The 19941-nt window shown below is 47.7% G+C and overlaps 1 protein-coding gene across 1 annotated transcript in view; it reads right to left on the reverse strand.

Annotated features, from left to right (window-relative positions):
- The window catches only part of LRRC75A (leucine rich repeat containing 75A), a 47281-nt gene that overhangs the window by 780 nt on the left and 26560 nt on the right, over positions 1–19941 (reverse strand). Inside the window, exons 2-3 of the mRNA XM_036278375.1 lie at positions 17818–17946; positions 2329–2444 (exon numbers count right to left, since the gene is read on the reverse strand). Coding sequence (XP_036134268.1) covers positions 2329–2444; positions 17818–17946 — 245 coding nt within the window. The remainder of the gene's footprint in view (positions 1–2328; positions 2445–17817; positions 17947–19941) is intronic.

The raw sequence follows: 19941 nt of genomic DNA on the forward strand, positions 1-19941 counted from the left end.
CTGGGTCTGCATCTTAACTCTTTCCTACTCAGTGTGACCTTTACTTAGGTTCTTAACCCCTCTGTGCCTCACGTTCCTGAAAAATTGAGCTGATTGAGTGCTACAGAGTTATTATGTGAAGTAAATTAATAAATGCAAAGCATTTAAAACTGCCTTGTTTGGGTGAGTGATGAATAAATATTTGCTGTCATTAATCACCCGAGCTGAGCTGAGCTTCCTGTTTCCACAAGAGTGATACAAGATCTCTACTGCTTTCTTTTTCAAGGCCATCTTCCCCACCAGGTGGGGATCCTTAGGGATCCCTGCGTGACTGCAGGCAGGGAGGGTGCAGGGGCTGCGCCCAGTGGGAGTTGCTGACCCCTAGAGGCTGAGTGCTCTCCACTCCCTGCCTTCTGCCATTCCTTGCTCTTCCCCTGCTCCTTGCTCTGGGCCACAGCTCCCCATTTCCAAGTATTTCAGGCAGGCCCAGAGGCCCCAACCCTGAAGAAGGGTGGTGGGATGGGGTGTTAACAGCCCACATACATTAATAGCAGCAGCAGCAGCCTGAGCTTGGCAAACCTGGATCCCTAATCTTGGCAAACCTGGATCCCTAATCTTGGCATCCCCTGAAGTTGGAAGGCCACCCATAGTTTGCTCATCTTGCCCAGCCCCAGGGGATCTGAAGGTAAAGCTCTCAAGGCATGGCATCTAAGGGCTTGGAACACTGCCTAGTATTTGTTTAGCATGATGTAAGTGTTGGCTGTAATTCTTACCAATGTCATTAATAAAGCAGGCCTATTATACCAGGGGAATAGGATGTGTGGTGGTTAACAGCCTGAACCTGGGCTTTGAATCCAGCCCTGCCACTTGTCAGCGGGCTGGTTGTAGTAACAGCCTCTACCTTGGTCAATCCTCCAACAAATGTTTAAGGTCCTACTAGGTGCCAGGTGCTGCCCTAGGCACTGAGGCCACAGTAGTGAACAAGATGGACAAGATTCCTGTTTTCATTCTGCCAGAGAGGGGCTAGACAACCAAGGACAATCAGAGTAAAGTGAGAGTAGTTTGGGGGGCATGGCTACTCAGGGAAGGCTTTGAGGAGGTAACATTTGAGCTGACATGCAAAGAAAAAAAGCAGGCCATCAGAATAATTTGGTAAGAGTTCCAGCAGAGGGAGTGCAAGTGCAAACAAAGGCCCTGAGCTTAGAAAGAGCTTGGTGTGAACCAGCAGGAAGGAGAGTGGAGGGGAGAGAACTGAGGGGCTGAGGACCCATCACATAGGGCCTGTTTGCATATCACTCTATGTAACCAGAAGCCACCTTAGGGGAGTGAGGCTTCTGAATGGAGAGAGAGAGAGAGAGAGGTGAAGAGAGAGTGTGTCTGTGTGTGGGCATGTGTTGGCAAGACAGCAGAAGAGGCCCCTGGATTCCAACAGAGTTTGTTTCTGGCTTTTTTAATCCTAAAGTTCACAAAGTCTCCAGGCATTCCAGGTGCCATGGGTTTTACTGTCCTATTCCGTCCTCATATATGGCCCCTGCCCTCAGCCTAGTGGGAGCCTCACTTCCTCCACTTAGCAAGGCTCCCCAGGATCCATCTCCCCCAGCTTGGGAGTGGGGTTGTCCAGAAGGCAAAGGAACCAGAGCACTGTCTTCTTAGTGGGGGCTGTCCTTGCTCTCCCAGCTGCAGGACCTGGAAGGACGAGCCCACAGCAGCATCGAGCTCGGCCTGTCTTTCAGAATGCAAGGTGCTCTGCCCCCATGGCCATTTATAAGACGGCTGCTTCCTCTTCCAGAAAGTCTTCCTTTCAGGCTCCCCTCCACCCACTTCCTGTCATAACCCCCAGGTTCTGTGTCCCATGTGGCCTCTCCAATCTCAAGGGACCCACACAAACCCTGAAGGTCCTCACTGCTGCATGGACCAGGGATATTCCTGGGGTCTGGGTCTCCCTAGGGGGTAACCAGGAGACCTAGGGAATTCACTGAACATGCTCATGTTCAGTGCACCTGGAATTGGAAACTCATGTCCCCCTCCCCACCCTTCCATCAGAAGGACCCAGCTCCCACCCCACAGCCCAGGGCCCTGCCTCCAATGTCTGCCATGGCTTGTGCCCACCTGTATGCACTCCTGCCTGGCTGCTTTTCCCCACCACTAAATTCTTTTTCAATCCCACCTCCTTCAGGCAGCCTTCCAAGCTACATCCTCTGGTCTAGCTCTTCCCTTCACCTCACTGCCCTGGGAGGGGGCGCTGTGTGTCACACACCCAGCCTGACATAGACTGTCTTTGGTCTGCCCTTGTAGAAGGCGGCTGGGCTGGGGGACAGGGCAGACCCACTTCAGGTGACCATGACTCACCAGGCCTGCGGCTTCCTCTTCACCAGCCCCCTGTGCCGCCTCCACTGGGAGTGGGGGCTGAGATGGTATGTCAGTTGCCGGCACAGCTTCTCCATGGCACCCAGTGCGTCGCCTTCCTGCAGAGTCAACCATGGGGGTGGGGAGGTGAGAGCCCAGCCCTCCACCTCCAGCTTCCTGTCCCTGCAGGAAAAGCATGGCACCCCCAGGCTGAGCTGAGGGAGGCCTCATCTGCTGGCTCAAGGTGGATGCCCTAGGCAGAGAGGAGGTTATAAACTGATCTGCACAATGGTTTCAATTTTCCCAAATTAGTTGCTTCTGCCACTCCCCTGCATGGGAAAATAAAAGAATGAAGGAGCCACTTTTTTTCCAACCCAATTCATTCATCTATGTTACTTGTCTGCCCCATCAGCATTTGAGTTTGAGACCCTGGGTGTTAAGGTCTGAATTGTGTCCTCCTCCCAGATTATTAACACCTCAGCATGTGACCATTTGGAGATTGGGCTGCTAAAGAGTAATTATGGTAAAATGAGGTCCTTGTGGTGGGCTCTAATCCAGTGATGGGTGTCCTCATGAGAAGAGATTAGGACACAGGCATGTACAGAGGGAAGGAAAGTCATGTGAAGGCACAGGGAGATGAAGCCAACTAGAAGCCAGGGAGAGAGGCCTCAGAGGAAATGCCTGAAGACACCTTGATCTTGGACTTCTGGCCTCTAGATCTGTGAGAAATAAGATGCAAACCCACTTGTGACAGCATTGCGGACGTGGCGAGGTTTAACTATTAACCCATGTCCAGTACTCAGCAGAGCACCTGGCACAGAGTGAGCTCTCAGTAAAAGCCAGCTTGATTCTTATTACATTATCATCACCACTCTCCTAACAGTGAAGCAGCACATTGAGTAATTAAAAGAATGAACTTGGCACTAAACTGGAATCAAATCCTTTGTCATCTGTGTGACCTTGGGCAAATCACCTGATCTCTCTATGCCTCTGATCCTCATCTGTGAAGGGATAATAGTACCGACCTCCCGGGATTTTATGGGAATTAAATGAGTTACTACTTGCAAGTGCTCTGAATGTAGCTCTGCACATAGTAAGCTCTCCAGGAATGCTCACTGCATCTACACTGTGCTGTATTGTAAGAGCAGCAAACACACAGACCTCTGGCAGGGTAAAGAAGGAAGGTTACTTCTGCCCAGGCTCAGATTTGAGTTGGGCTTTTAAGATGGATTAGCCCTGGCTGGCTTGGCTCAGTGGTTGGAGTACTGGCCTGCAGACTGAAGGGTTGCAGGTTCGATTTCCAGTAAAGGGCATGTACTTGGGTTGCAGGTTCAATCCCTGGCCCTGGTTGGGGTTGTGCAGAGGCAGCCAATTGATGTGCCTCTCTTACATCTATGTTTCTCTCTCTCCCTCCCTTCCAATCTAAAAAAACAAAAATCAATGTAAAAATATCCTCGGGTGAGAATAACAACAACAAAAAAGCAGATGGATTAGTGACAACAACTTGGGGGTGTAGGGAGCGTTACAGAGGTGGAGGCAAGTGACAGACTGGAGCCCAACTTCTCGCTGCTTCCACGGCTGCCATTTGGCCCAAGCCACTCTCGTCCGCGGTCTGCCACCTGGATTAGTGCACAGACATTATGCCAGGGCCCTAAGGAATTCCCACAATGTCCTGGCACAGCAAATGCTTTCATTATCCCCACTTTACAGAGGAGGCAACGGAGGCTCAGATGACCAAGGCTGATGAAGAAGCAAGAGAAGGAGGCTCTGAAGGAGACGAGAGACAGAGGAGGTTGGAAGAGGGGAGCTGAGTGTCAGAAAAAGGAAGGCCTTAGACCGAATAAAATCAGTGTAGAGGAAACCCCTGGTCTCTAGTTCTCCATTAACCTCACCACTTCCGATTGCCTAAGCCTGTCTGCCCGAGAAATGAGTGTCACCTGTCACTTTGGGCAAATGCATTTACAACCCCCAGGGTTCACACCTTCTGATTCCTAGACTTCATTTCTTGCTGAGCCTGGACCCAAGGGTGAGTGTGATGGGAAATGGTGGGTGGTGAAGAAGCAGGGGCTCCATCATGGCTTCACTGGAGGGGGGAACAGCTGTATCATTTGCATTTTAGGACTGTCCCTCTGAGTGGGAGATGAAGAAAGGGGAGGACTGGGGCAGACAGAATGACTCAGGGCCAGGTCCATCTGCTTATGTACGGTTTGAGGCATCCCTGCCAGGCCCATGGAAAGGGCTGAAAGTGACATAGGCCACTACGCTCGACTGACCATGCACAGGATGGAGGGGGTATGGGCAGGGAGGGAATGGCAAAGGGTCTTGACTTCAGGCTTGGGACCTTGGTAGAAGGCAAGAGACTCTTGCTAAGAAGAATCAGGTGAGAAAGGACAGGGGAATGACCAGCCCATTTCCAGCTGGGAGATGTGATTACGGGGCTGGGGCTCATGACACGTCCAGGCTGGACACGCCCACCAGCATTTGATTAAAGCCCCTGGCCAGGAAATGAGCTGAGAAGGCAGGGGAAACAGCTGCAGCATCAAAGAGGCAGAGATGCTAGACATGAAGGGATGGAGAAGGCAGAGAAGCAAAAGTGGGGTGACGGGCACCGAGGAGAAGGAGCCCGGTGAGGAGGCCATGGTCATCAAAGGCTCCTGGAGGGCCTGGCATGGTAGGGGCCAGAGTGAAGGCCAACTTTGGAGGCCAAAGGGAGGAGGGAGGTGACAACGGAAATGGTGGTCTAGAGCTGCAGTCTTTACCTGGGACTCTCACGCTGGGATCACCATGGAGCTTTAAAACCATGACTGCCTGGTGACCCCTAGCAGCGGGTGAACAGTTCAGATGCAGGGTTTTTTAAAGCTCCCCAGGTGATTCCCATGTGCTGCCAAAGCGGAGGAGCACTGTTCCAGATGCTTTCAAGAAAAGAAAGACCAGTGGGTGACATCTGGTGGTCTGCCCGGCATCTCTCCTAGGACAGTTCCGGGACAGAATGTTGCCAGTATCCCACAACACCTATTCCAAAGCTGAGAACTGGCCCTGCCCAGGCAACTCGGTTGGTTAGAGCACCATCCTGATGCACCAATGTTACAGGTTTGATCCCCAGTCAAGGCACATACAAGAATCAACCAATGAATGCATGGATAAGTGGAACAACAAATCAATGTTTCTCTCTCTCTCAAATCAAAGCTGAGAACTGAGCTTCAGCTCCTCCTCTAACCACTTCTCAAGGTTTCCAAATTCAGGGTTATGGGCTCTCCTTCCATCCTCTAGGCCTGGGCAACTGGGCCTTGATGGAAGTAACCAGGAAAAGGGGAGGCAAAGCAGCCGCCCAGTGTGCTGGCACTGCCACAAGGGGGCAGCAGTGGGCAGGGCGAGGCACAGGGTTGATTCCAAACTGAGGTTCCAGATCTGGGGGACTGGAGAAGACAGTTTCCTTTTCGATTAAATGGGGACAATAGATTTAGTCACCTAACAAAGTTGACTTGAGACTAAACAAACTAGTGTCCTCACAGAAGTGAGAGCTACCCTCCACTTGTCTGGACTAAATAAACCAACAATTAACATTTACTGGGCATCTACTATACAGTCAGGCATTGCATCCGTGAAATCATCACAACACTGTAATTCAAACAATCCTATGAAACGGGCTATTCTCTGCATTTACAAATGAGGAAACTGCAGCACAGAGAAGTTGAATAGACAGGCAAGCCACACAATGTGTAAGATGGAATCAGGATTCCAACCTCCAAACCTCAGCAGGCCCTGAGGCTGGGCTCCCAAACTGGCAGCTGCCCTGCGCTTTGCTCTGCCCTCCTGGAGGGAATCTTTTGCTTACATTAGTTCAAGGCATTTCTATCATTTGTACCCAGAAAAGACTTAAGCAGGCCCATCTAATTTTTTTCTCAACCCCTCTCCAGGCCTCCCTCACGTGGACAGCAGGACAGAGCAGGACAGGCCCATAGGTGAAGGAGTAAGAGCTTGAAGTTTGGGGAAGAAGGGATGGCAGGGGAGGGAGGAGGGAAAGAAGGAGAAAGTGCTGTTTCTGCATAGTTTCAGCATGGACAACCTGCCTCTCAGGTACAGAGAGCCACAGGCCCGTTGTGTAACCCTGGCAGGGTGCGGGGAGCTCTGACAATAGGCAGTACCTGTTAAGCATGTCCATGTGCCCCACCCAGCACTCCTATGGTCTGCTGGCCCCTCTCTGGAAACTTTCTTTTCACTCTTTTTTTTTTTGACATGCCCCTAGCGGGAACTGAACCAGGGACTCTCTGGTCCGCAGGCCGACGGTCCAACTGCTGAGCCAAACTGGCCAGGGCTGGAAACTTTCTTTTCAAAGTGCTGAGGCACAGCAGCCTTTTGTGCAACCATCGGCCACTCTCAATCTACAGCTGACTGGTCCAGAAGTGGGTACTGGCAGAGCGCAGCCAATCAGCCTTTTCCCTGGATCCTGACTCATCCTCAGGGCTGGACACTGAGGTGTAAATCAGAAGCCGTGGGCTTCTTCAGGCTTGGCCTCTTGGCCTGGAAAAGAGTGAGTGAAGAGAGGGTGGGTCTCAGGGAGATAGCAGAGGGGAGATGTCTGCACTTTGTCTAGTTCTAGTCCCTCTTTCAAGACTGGCTGCTATTAGGCCCCACAAGACCCTCAGTATAAGGATAAATTCTCTCCCTAGCTTGAGGCAACCCAAGTGGGCTTCTGGTACAAGTTCTAACTCACACTGGAGGCTCAAAGGCAGTTTGTGGAATCAATTCTGGTACCTATGGGAAAAGGATGAGAAGGCAGGAGAAGGTCATGGTACAAGTCGGGGGTGAATGAACACCACACAGTGGGGCAGGGAGCAGGGCAGCAGCCTGTCTGAGCCTGCCCAATACTGACAGCCCTGGAGAAGAATCTGTTTGAGAGACTCTCACTGACCTGCCAGGAACAATGCTCAAGGCAGACCTGCACTCCCCTCCAGGAGGGGTCCCAGTGCTAGGACACTTCCCCATTTCTCAACAATCAGACAGACACCCACCTGACACCTTCACTTCTTCCCTAGGGCCCTCTGTATGCTACTCCAGGCAAGAAAGCATAGCTCTCCACTGTGTTATACCCAAAGGATTCCCTCATTCATTCATCAAATATCAAGCTAGAGCACTGGCCCATGTGGCTAAGTGGTTAGAGCATCAGCTCACACACTGGAGGGCTGCAGGTTCAAGCCATGGCCCTGGTCGGGGTGCATGCAGGAGACAACCAATGGATGTGTCTCTCTCACATCCATGTTTCTCTCTCGCACGTGCTCTCTCCTCTTCCTTCCCTCCCTTCCACTCTTTCTAATGGATCAATGGAAAAGAAGAATTCCAAGATGGCAGCAGAGTGAATGGAAGCCACACAGACCATCTCCCAGGATCAAACTGGAATTACAACAAAAATAAAGACAAATCATTGGGGAAAAGCAACAGAAAAGAATCTGGAGAGGACTGTATAACCAGGGACACTGAATTGAGCCTGGTAGGTCTGCGGAGGCATGAGAGGGTGGGCTGGGAGCCCACGGACAGCAGCAGTTTTAGCTGTGAGCAGCTCCCTCAGGGTTAAAATCCCAAGCAGGCTCCACACTGCAGAGGGCTGGAACAGAGCACTAAATTAGCTACAGCCACTCACCTTGGGCCGCAGTAGAGGGAGGGCGGACTGGACTGGAACAGTGTGGGGAGCTGGGATTTGGAGGGTGCTCAGAGTTTTTGCTGAATTTTGGCCACACTGGACAGTGGCCATCTTGCTCCTTCCCAGAGCTGTGGGGAGAAGCAGCAGCCGCCTCCTCAAAAATTTAACCCACCCAGCTGGGCCAAAGATATTAAAATTGAGGCTCATTAACAACCAGCATCTGCCCCACCCTCTGGAAATCCTCTTACACTGAACACCTGAGGGAGTTTGTCATTCCAATGAGGGCTATAACCCAAGGCTCATAAAGTAGTAACTGAGACTAAGAGCCTCCAGGCAAAAAGCCAGAGGATAACTGAAACTTTTCTGGGCTTGCAAATCTACTTAGGAAATTAAGACTTGACATGTTTAACGTGGGTCCTCCCACACTCATCCAAACTGAATAGAGGAAGCAACGAACAGCAGAACACCAACACGCACAGAAAAAATTTGGCAGGCTCCAAAATCCACTGGGATAGCCAAAATGGTGAAACAAAAAAACAAATCCCAAATGAAAGAACAAGAGAACTCTACTGAAGATGAGATAAATGAAATGCAGTTAAGCAAGTTATCAGAGATAGAGTTCAGAGCCATGATCCTGAGGAAGCTCAACAGCATGAGTAAGAACCTCAACACCATAAGTAAAGATGTAGAAACATTGAAAACCAACAAAGTGGAAATGAAGATTGACAGAGCAGAAATAAAGAACACATTGGAAGGAATAACCAGTAGAGTAGAGGAAGCTGACGACTGGATCAGTGAATTAGAAGACAGGGTAGAAAGAAATAAACCAATCAGAAAACCAAAGGGAAAAAAACCACTTAAAAAACAGAAAGACAGCTTAAGAGAACTGTGGGACAACTGGAAACATAATAACATTCACATCATAGGAGTCCCCGAAGAGGAAGAAAATGGGCAAGGGTTAGAGAATATATTTGAAGAAACAGTGACAGAAAACTTCCTAACTTGGTGAAGGAAGTAGGCATTCAAGTTCAAGAAGCACAGAGAGCCCCAAGTCAGAAGAACCCAAACAGGCCCACACCAAGACACATAGTAATTAAAATGCAAAAAATTAAAGACAAAATGAGAATCCTAAAGGCAGCAAGAGATAAGCAACAGGTTACCTACAAAGGAAACCCCATAAGGCTCTCAGCTGACTTCTCAACAGAAACACTACAGGCCAGAAGGGAGTAGCATGAAGTAATCAAGGTCATGAAAAAGAAGGATCTCAATCCGAGACTACTCTATCCATCAAGGCTATCGTTCAAAACAGAAAGTCAAATAAAGAACTTCCCAGACAAAAAAAGACTAAAGGAATATATTAACACCAAACCAGTACTGCAAGATATGCTAAAAGGACTTCTGTAATTAGAAGAAATAGGAAGGAAAATATAACCACACTAAACAAAAACGGCAATATATACATATCAATAATCACCTTAAATGAAAATGGTTTGAATGCTCCGATAAAAAGACACACAGTAGCTGACTGGATAAGAAAGCATGACTCATATATATGTTGTTTACAAGAGACCCACCTCACAACAAAAGACTCACATAGGTTGAAAGTGAAGGGATAGAAAAAAATCTTCCAAGCAAACGGAAAAAAGAAAAAAGCTGGGGTAGCAATACTCATATCTGATCAAATAGATTTAAAAATGAATGTCATAACTAGAGACAAAGAAGGCCACTACATAATATTGAAAGAATCTATCCAACAGGAAGATATAACCTTAGTAAACATATATACACCCAATATAGGAGCACCAAAAATATATTAAAAATCTTCTGGAGGATTTCAAAGGAGAAATCGACAGCAATACAATTATAGCAGAAGACTTCAACACTCCACTGACATGACTAGATATATTCTTTAGACAAAAGTTAACAAGGAAACAGAGACTCTAAATGAAGCACTAGATCAAATGGATTTAATAGATATCTACAGAGAATTACACCCCAAAACCTGCAGAATTCACATTCTTCTCAAGTGCACCTGGGACATTCTCAAAGACAGACCACACGTTAGGACAGAAACTAAGTCTCTACATGTTCAAGAAGATTGAAATCATAGCAAGCGTCTTCTCAGATCACAATGGCATGAAACTAGAAATCAATTGCAACAAGAACATGCAAAGACATTTGAACACATGGAAGCTAAATAGCATGTTATTAAACAATGAATGGGTTACCGAGAAGATCAAGGAAGAAATTAAAAACTTCCTGGAAACCAATCAAAACGAACACGCAACAACACAAAATCTATGGGATGCAGAGAAAGTAGTTCTGAGAGGGAAGTTCATAGGACTACAGGCCTACCTCAAGTAACAAGGAAAATTCCTAATTGACTATCTACCCTCACAACTTAAAAAACTAGAAAGCAAGCAAACAAACAAAAAACCCAGAGCAAGCAGAAGGAAGGAAGTAGTGAAGATCAGAGCAGAAATAAATGACATAGAGACCACAAAAACAATTCAAAGGATCAATGAAACAAAGAGCTGGTTCTTTGAAAAGATAAACAAGACTGATGGACCCTTAGCTAGACTCACCAAGAAACAGAGAGAGAACCTAAATACACAAAATCAGAAAAGAAAGAGGAGAAGTAACAACTGACACCACAGAAATACAAAGGATCGTTAACAAATACTATAAACAATTATATGGCAACAAATTGGACAATCTAAGAGAAATGGAAAAAGATCTGGAAACACATAGTCTCCCAATACTGAACCAGAAAGAGATAGAAAACTTGAACAGACCAATAACAACAAAGGATATTGAAGATATAATCATGACTCTCCCAGCAAACAAAAGCCCAGGCCTGGACAGCTTCATGGGGGAGTTTTACTGAACATTCAAAGAAGAACCAACACCCATTCTCCTCAAATTATTCCAAAAACTTCAAGACAGAAGACTTCCAAACTTGTTTTATGAAGCCAGCATAATTCTAATTTCAAAACCAGAAAAAGACACTACAAAGAAAGAAAACTACAGGCCAATATCCCTAATGAACATAGATGCCAAAATCCTGAACAAAATACTAGCGAATTGAATCCAGTAATACATCAAAAAAATTATTCACCATGACCAAGTGGGATTCATCCCAGGGATGAATATGGTACAATATTTGCAAATCAATAAATGTGATACACCACATAAACAAAATGAAGGATAAAAACCATATGATCACATCAATAGAGACAGAAAAAGCATTTGACAAAATCCAGCACCCACTTCTGATAAAAACGCTGAACAATTTGGGAATAGAGGGATCATAACTCAACATAATAAAGGTCATATATGAAAGACCTACAGCCAACATCATACTCAATGGTAAAAAACTAAAAGCATTTCCCTTAAGAAAAGAAAGATGACAGGGATGCCCACTTTCGCCACTCTTATTTAACATAGTACCGGAAGTCTTAGCCACAGCAATCGGAAATGAAGAAAAAATAAAAGGGATCCAAATTGGAAAGGAGGAAGTGAAACTGTCATTATTCGCAGATGACATGATATTATACACAGAAAACCCTAAAGACTCCATCAAAAGTCTACTAGACTTAATAAATGAATCTGGCAAAGTAGTAGAATACAAAATTAATGTCAAGAAATTGACGGCATTCTTATACACCAATGATGAACTCACAGAAAGAGAAACTATAAAAAAATCCCATTTACCATCATGGCAAACAAATTAAGATACCTAGGAATAAACTTAGCCAAAGAAGTAAAGGGCCTATTTGCAGAAAAGTATAGGACATTGAAAAAAGAAATAGAGGAAAATATAAGAATGTGAAAACATATACCTTGTTCATGGATTGGAAGAATTAACATCATTAAAATGTCCATACTACCCAAAGCAATCTATAGATTCAATGCAATCCCCATATCAATGACATATTCCACAAATCTAGAACAAATACTTCAAAAGTTCATATGGAACCAAAAAAGACCCCAAATTGCCAGAGCAATCTTGAAAAAGAAAAAAGAAGGACAAAGTAAGTGGGATCACAATACCAGATGTCAGGTTATACTACAAAGCTACTGTAATCAAAACAACCTGGTACTGGCACAAGAACAGGCATACAGATCAGTGGAGTAGAACAGAACCCAGAAATTGACCCAAAACATTATGCTAAATTACTATTTGACAAAGGTGGCAAAAGCATACAATGGAGTAAAGACTAATAAATTGTGTTGGGAAAATTGGACAGCTAAATGCAAAAAAATGAAACTAGACCATCTACTTAAACTACACACAAGAATAAACTCAAAATGGACAAAAGACTTAAATGTGACTCATGAATCCATAAAAATCCTAGAAGAAAATGTAGGCAACAAAATTTCAGACATCGTATGCAGCAGAATTTTCACTGATACATCACCTAAGGCAATATAAACAAAGGAAAAGATGAACACATGGGACTACATCAAACTCAAAAGCTTCTGCACAGCAAAAGAAACAACCATCAAAATGGAAAGGCAACCCACTGTATGGGAGAGCATAACTGCCAATGATACATCAGATAAGGGGTTAATTTCCAAAATATATAGAGTGCTCATACAACTCAATAAAAAGAAGACAAAGAACCCCATTAAAAAATGGGCAGAGGAACTAAATAGATACCTCTCCAAACAGGACATAGAAATAGCCAAGAGATATATGAAGAAATGCTCAATATCACTAATCATTAGAGAGATGCAAATTAAAACGATGGTGTAAAGAGGTATCAATTTACACCAACCAGAATGGCTGCCATCAACAAATCATCAAACAACGAGTGCTAGTGAGGGTGTGGAGAAAAGGGGACTCTAGTGCACTGCTGGTGGGAATGCAGACTGGTGCAGCCACTATGGAAAACAGTATGGTGTTTCCGCAAAAAATTAAAAATTGATCTGCCATTTGACCCACTGATCCAACTTCTAGTAATATATCCTAAGAAGCCTGAAACACCAATCAGAAAGAATATATGTACCCCCGTGTTCATAGCAGCACTATTTACAATTGCCAAGATCTGGAAACAGCCCAAGTGTCTATCAATAGATGAGTGGATAAAAAAGCTGTGGTACATGTATACAATGGAATACTATGCAGTGGTAAGAAATAAAGATCTCTTATCCTTTGAGACAAGATGGAGGGACTTTGAGAGTATTATGCTAAGAGAAATAAGCCAATCAGAGAAAGACAAATACCATATGATCTCACTTATTTGTGAAATATAATGAACAAGGTGAGCTGATGAACAAAATAGACCGAGAGACATAGAAAGGAATATGGTTCAGAATGACAAACCTCAGAGTAGGGGGTGGGGGGATGTATGAGATGAACCAAAGAACTTATATGCATGTATGCATAACCAATGGACATAGACCACAGTGCTAGGGGGGTGAGGGAGGTAGGACGGGGAGGAAGGGGTCTGGGGGGGGGGGGGAATAAATTAAAACTGAGAAAATAAAAAAAAAATCAATGGCAAAAGCAAACAAACAAACAAAAAATGCTGAGCTAGCCCTGGCGGGTTTTGCTCTATGGTTAGTGCTTCGGCCTGAGGATCAAGGAGTCGCCGGTTCGATTCTGGCCAAGGGCACATGCCTCAGTTGCAGTTCGTCCCTGGCCCTGGTTGGGGTAGTGCAGGAGGTGGCCAGTCGATGTGTCTCTCTCACATGAATGTTTCTCTCACTCTTCCTCTCTCTTTCCCTCCCACTCTATCTGAAGATAAATGGAAGAATATCCTCGGGTGAGGATTAAAACATATATATTAAAAAAAAATTCTTGAGCTGGAGACTTTATGCTGGGTTTTCTGGTTGCTCTCTACCTGGTCTATTCTCTGACCTCTGCTCTGAAGGCTGAGCTCCAGAGATGGCATTACCCAGCCCTCTTGCCCATGGCTCCCAGCTGGGTGAAGCTAATGGGAGCAGGGAGAGAGATCAGAGGGCAGGAGGAGAGAAAGGTCAAGGCATTTATTTTTTTCATTCCCTCCCTGTTTCAGCATGTGTGGCAGCCAACCTCCAAGCCAGCCCTCATGGTCCTGAACTCCTCCTGCTGTGAATGCGCACAGGCTCCTTCCACACTGTCTCGGGGTTGAGCTGGCGGTCAGTAGAATATGGCAACAGTGATGGTAGGCTAGGTCATAAAAGATACGTGGCTTCTGCCTTGCTTTCTCTCGGATCACCTGCTCTGGATGGAGCCAGCTGCTACGATGTGGGGACTCCCAAGCAGTCCTGTGGAGAGGCCCATGTGGCAAGGAAATGAGGCCTCTTGCCAACAACTATAGAATGTGCCACCCTGGGAGTGGGCCTGCCAACCTGTCAAGCCTTCAGTTATTTGGCCTTGGCTGATGTCTTGAGAGACTCTAAGCTAGAACTACCTAGCTAAGTTGCTCCGGAATTCCTGACCTACAGAGACTATACAGCAATAAATGTTGTTTGAAAGCCCTGAGTTTCCGGGTGATTTGTTAGGCAGTAAGAGGACACACATGGTTCTGGAAGAGGCATTCTTATCCTGGCTTCAGCGACAACAGTTTCTACCAGCAGCCCTTCGCAGTGATAACTTTCTGCTGCTGCTGGTCTTTGTGGTCTCAGTGTCTCCTGTTCATTTCCTTTATCCTGCCACAGCCCTTAGTAAACTCTCTTAAAAATTCACAGTGGAAAGGGTCTCCTGCTTCCTGCCAGGGCTCTGCTGGGCGCATGATGTAACCGTGACCAGGACAGATGCTGTCTCTTTCCCTTGTGGACTTTATTTTCTAGTGGGGGAAGTAGGCAATATGTTAGCCAACAAATTAAGTAAGCACGATAATTCTGGAGACCAGTGAATGAAATGAAGAAATAAACCAGGAAATAAACAGGGCATGAGACAGACTGATCGGGAGACCAATAGGTAGGCTGATCAAAGGACTGAGAGGTGACTTTCAGGCTGAATCTGGAGGAGAGGGAACCTCAGACAGAGGAGTGGCAACAAAGTTCCTAAGGTAGGAGAGGCTCTGGATGTTCCAGGAACAGAGAGGAGGCCCATGTGGCTGAAGCAGAGTCAGCAGGGTGGACAGTGGAGACGAGATGAGATTCTAACAGGACCAGGTAAGGAGTTTGGGTTTTATTTAAATGACAACACAATACTGCATGGAAGCTTTTTCACCAGGTACATAATGTGATCCATTTACCTTTGCAGATGGTTCTCTGGCTGCTCCCAGAGCACAGGGTCCAGCTGAAGGCTAGTCCACTACTCCTGAAGGAGGAGGACGTGGCTGGGATTGGCCAGGCCCCTGGGTCTGCCTCCAACAGGGTTCACCTTGCTCTGGTTGGCTCTGGAAATCTGGGTGAGAGGCCAGCTTGGTAATTTCCAAGACTCTGAGCCCACAAAGGCCGGGGCTCAGGGCCACAGTGTGCCACAACTGAACCTGCTAGGTCTGAGCACCTGCATGGCATGTGGTCGGTGCTCACTGATTAGTTACATCTAAACTTCTGTTCACAGGATGCTTAGCTGTGGCAGGCACACTTAACACTTCTTGAGAATCATCTCATTGATCTCTCAAAACAGCGCTACAGGAGAGAGTATCATGCCTATCTTAACTGAGGAACATGAGGTTCAGCTAATTAAGTGATCTGAGAAAGGTTACACCTGTGCAATGGACTGAATGTTGATGTTCCCCCATTCATATGTTGAACCCCAATCTCAATGTGATGGTGTTTGGAGGTAGAGCCTTTGGAGTGATTAGGATAAGCTGAGGTCTTGAGGGTCAGAAGAGGCCGGAGAGTTAGCTCCCTTTTTTCCTGCCAGGCGAGGACACGGCGAGAAGGCAACCGTCTGCAAACCAGGAAGAGGGCTCTCACCCAGAACCTGACTGTGCTGCACCCTGATCTTGGACTTCCAGCTTCCAGAACTGTGAGAAACAAACTTCTGTTGTTTATAAGTCACCCAGTCAATGGTATTTTGTTATAGTAGCCTGAGTTAAGACAACCCAGGTATGGTTCCTCTTGGCCCCACCCAGATGGAAGGGACACCTCTCCTATCCTGTTTCCTGGGGTCTGACATGGACAGTTAACCACTGCAGGCCCTTCCTGTGTGGAGGGAGGTGCATGCTGCCCCAGGCTGGCCGCAGCCCTGTGAGCCCAATAGCACAGAGACCCAGCACCTGAGCACCCTGCCTAGCACTGGGACCCAATTCCCACCTGGGGTCTCACCTGGGACGTAGCCTTTCTCAGATCACTTCATCACCTGAACTTTATCTTCTTCAACTCTAAAATGGGCATAAATGCAACCTCTCTCCTATTGAGCTGCTTTGGGTGCCATGTGGCCTATCACCCTTCTTTCCTGCTTTAGAAAAGGCTGGGGTTTGACCCCTGCAAGGCCTCTTACAGGCCGGTCTCAGCTTCCCAAGGCTGAGCCAGGTGTAATCTGAGCAGAGAGGGTGGCTCCTGGCAATAGGTCCTCTTCCCTCGGCCTTAAAGTTCCCAGTCCACCAAACCTCATCACCAGCTCTTTTTTACCTTTGCATATTTGAGCCCAGCATTTCTGCCTTCTGCTGCATCCTGCCCCCAACCTGCCCCACACCTGTCCCCAACCTGCCCCACACCTGTCCCCAACCTGTCCCCAGCCCTCCATAGTTACCCCCAACCTCTCAGTCTTGGCATCAGACAGTTCCAGAGGCCAGAGGGAAAAGCGCCAGGTGGAGGGTCAGCACCCTCATGGTTCCAGGCCTCTAGATAACTGTGTTCAAGTCTGCACCCAGGCTGAGTGAGTAGGCTTGGGAACCGCCACCTCCCTCTCATCCCAGATCCTACTCTGAAAGAGGAAGCGTCCCTCTGGCCTTCCTTGGACCTGCTCTGGCTTCCTGCCCCTTTCACAGAGGAAGCACTTCTTTTGGAAGCAGCTGGAAATTGAGGGATGGAAGAGAAGAAACCAAAATAAGAGAAACGTCCAGGCACAAGCATGGAGCGGCCTCATCTTGGCCCTCCCCCTCTCCCCTGACAGGTCCCAATGGGCAGGTCTACATAAGCCAGCCAGGCACCTAGCAAGGCCCGTGGCCCAGCCAGGAAGAGGGGCAGACCCTCCAATCCAGAAGGGGCTGAGCACTGCCTGCAGAGCCCAGAGGCCCTGGGGTTTTTCCTGCTCAACCTGGGAAGCCAGGCAGGAAGTGGACATGAGGAGGGTGGGTGGGTGTAAACTGACACTCAGTCTGAGAGAGGACACCTGGGGGTGGGGACTGAAGCAAACTGGAGAACACCAGCAGGGCTACCGCTAGACTGACAGAGCACCTTTGTGCAATGAGTGAAACCCCTCCAGGTGGACACAGTCTTGCACCAGTGCCCACGGCTTTGTGGGCAAAGAGGGCGGGATTAGAACTGTTTCCGGCTTCCCCAACCCCTGCCATCTCTGTGTTCATATGTCTTTGTGCAGGGCACAGCCTACACATCTGTACACTGTGGCCCTGACCCACATAGCAGGGGTGGCTACTCAGCCCCAGCCCTACAGAAATGAGGCCTTCATGTTGCTGGAGCTCCCCAGCTTCCAAGGGCAACTGAATACAGGGATTGTGTGAAATATTCTGATTTTCGAATGTTGGCAATAAATTCAGATTTAAAACCCTGTGGACTAAATGAAAGCTGTGCTGATAGTGCCTATGTGCAGCCTAGACATGGATGCTGGGCCTCAGGACAGCTGGGCACCTCAGGCCTGCTGCCCTTTTGGTGCCTGCATGTAGGGTCCATTCTCCTTGGGTCTGGGTAGTATCAACCCTTCCTCGTTGGGCACTGAACTGTGCTGCCCAGAAAGGTGTCCACCTCACACCCCCAGACCTGACTAGCTTAGACCACAGCCGCCCTACCGGCTTGGGGCAGTGGATGTAGCGAGCCAGGCTGATGATGAGGTCATGTGTGATGGGGTCCACCAGGTTCCGGAAGCTGGCATAGCGGTACAGAACGTCATCCAGCGAGGTCGACTCCATGCCAAGGTCCTGCAAGAATAAAGGGTGCCCAGAGGTCAGGGGTGGTCTCCCTTCGAGTCCCACCTAAGTGCCCAGAGCAGCCCCTGGAGGCAGCTCAGCCTCCCCCATAGCAGAGCCCTGGCGAGGACGGGCATCCCCCTCTGAGAGGTTTCCTAAGCTTCAAGGAAGCATCTCCAGAACCTCCCCAGGGAACCAGGCAAGCCCCTGCAGCGCTGGCCTGCCCAGTGTATGGCCCTCTCCCAAGACAGCCCCCAGCTATCACCTCTCAGGTTCCCCAAGGATCCCCAGGCGTGGCGCACGTGGCTACTTCTCCATCTGGGACAAACTTTGCAAATGATGTGCATGGTAAACTCCCCAGCTTGGTGACAGGATCATGCATTGATATTTGTCTTTTTCTCGCTTCTGAGATCATTTTTACTGCTTCTTCTGTAGAAGACCCAAACTCAGTGTTCCTTTGCCTTGGTGGTGGTGGTGGGGGGGGTTCTGAGTTGTGGGCTTGAAGGCAGAACAGAGGTTCCCCACGCCTGAGGAGACAAGGACTTGGGAGGTCCCACACACGAGAGCCCCATCTGGGAGCCTCTGCAGAGGTCCCTGCCCACCAGCAAGGGGCTCTAGGGGCTTGGACAAGAGCAATGACCCATTTGGATTAGGACTCAGTGGCCCTGCTCCAAATGTTCTGGACTGTGTAAGACCCCAAATTCTTGCACAACCCCAGGAAAAGAGCAGGCCCCCTAAACATGACTATGCTTGTATTTCCCACCAGCCAAGGCAATGGGAGCTTGAAGTGGGGTCAGTTGCTTTAGAGAAGCAAAGAAACATGGTTTTCGACCCCAGACTGTTGGACTAAACTTAATGCCCTCCATATGTGAAAGAGCATGGGGATACCTTCTCTCTTCTCAAACCTCTCCCCCAACTCCTGTTGTCCTTGGCTGGGAGCTGGGGCTTCTGCTCCTAGCTCCACACCTTGCACAAACCAGGCAATGATGACATTCCCACCCAGGGACTGCCCCCACCCCATCCTAAGGACCAAGGGGGCCGCTGAGGGTGGGCAGGGAAAGCAGGACCACCCACTTTTGCTCCTTCACCCTAAGTCCCCTAGGCCCCCAAGGCACATGTGGAGCTTCCCAGCACAGCCCAGAGAAGGCGGCTCACAGCCAGGCTGCCAGGGTCCAGTGACCTGGGGACTGGAAGTGTGGGTGATGCGTGAGTTCCAGCAGGGGTCTGCTGTCATATCAGGGGGATGTTTTGAACTTTTCTAAATGCCTTCCCCATGTAATTCTTATAAATTCCTGTAGGCAAGTGGGTTGGGCATTATAATTCCCAATTTACGGATGAAGAAACTGAGGCCCAGAGTGTCTGACTTCAACTGCAGAATTTTAGGAATGGAATGTACAGCTGATGACTACCATTAACGCTGCCGTATGCTAGATTTGAAAGTTATTAGGGGCGTAGATGCTTGTTTAAAAAAAGAAAGAAAGAAAGAACTGGCCAAAATGGAGTCACTTCTGCTAAGCTACAATACCAAACAAAAATGTAACAACAAACCTAATTTCAGTTCCACTTCTCCCAGGGGTGAAATTTTAAACCACTCCAGGTGGAATTTCCTGCCGGTACTAGTGAGGTGATTGGCTTGGTAAGACTCTGCCTTCCCCTAGGAGAGCAAAACTTACTTGAAATAATCCACTTTTCTAACTTCTTAGTTCCTCCCTTTCTGCCTATAAAAACCTTCCATTCTGACTCACCAGCACACCTTTCTCTTTACCAGATGGGACGCTGCCTTCGTGAATCGCTTAATAAAGCCAATTACACTTCTAATGTACTCAGTTGAAGTTTGTTCTTTAACATCCTAAAAGTTCTCATCACAAGCCCAAAACACAAAAAACCAAAAACCATTTCTTTCTTTCTTCCTAACTATGAGATGATGGACGTTAAGTAAACCTTCTGTGGTAATCATTTCACGACATGGAAGTTGTATAACTTCACACTTTGCACCTCAATTATATC

Source organism: Molossus molossus, unplaced genomic scaffold, assembly GCF_014108415.1.
Source record: "Molossus molossus isolate mMolMol1 unplaced genomic scaffold, mMolMol1.p scaffold_m16_p_27, whole genome shotgun sequence".
Lineage (NCBI taxonomy): Eukaryota > Metazoa > Chordata > Mammalia > Chiroptera > Molossidae > Molossus > Molossus molossus.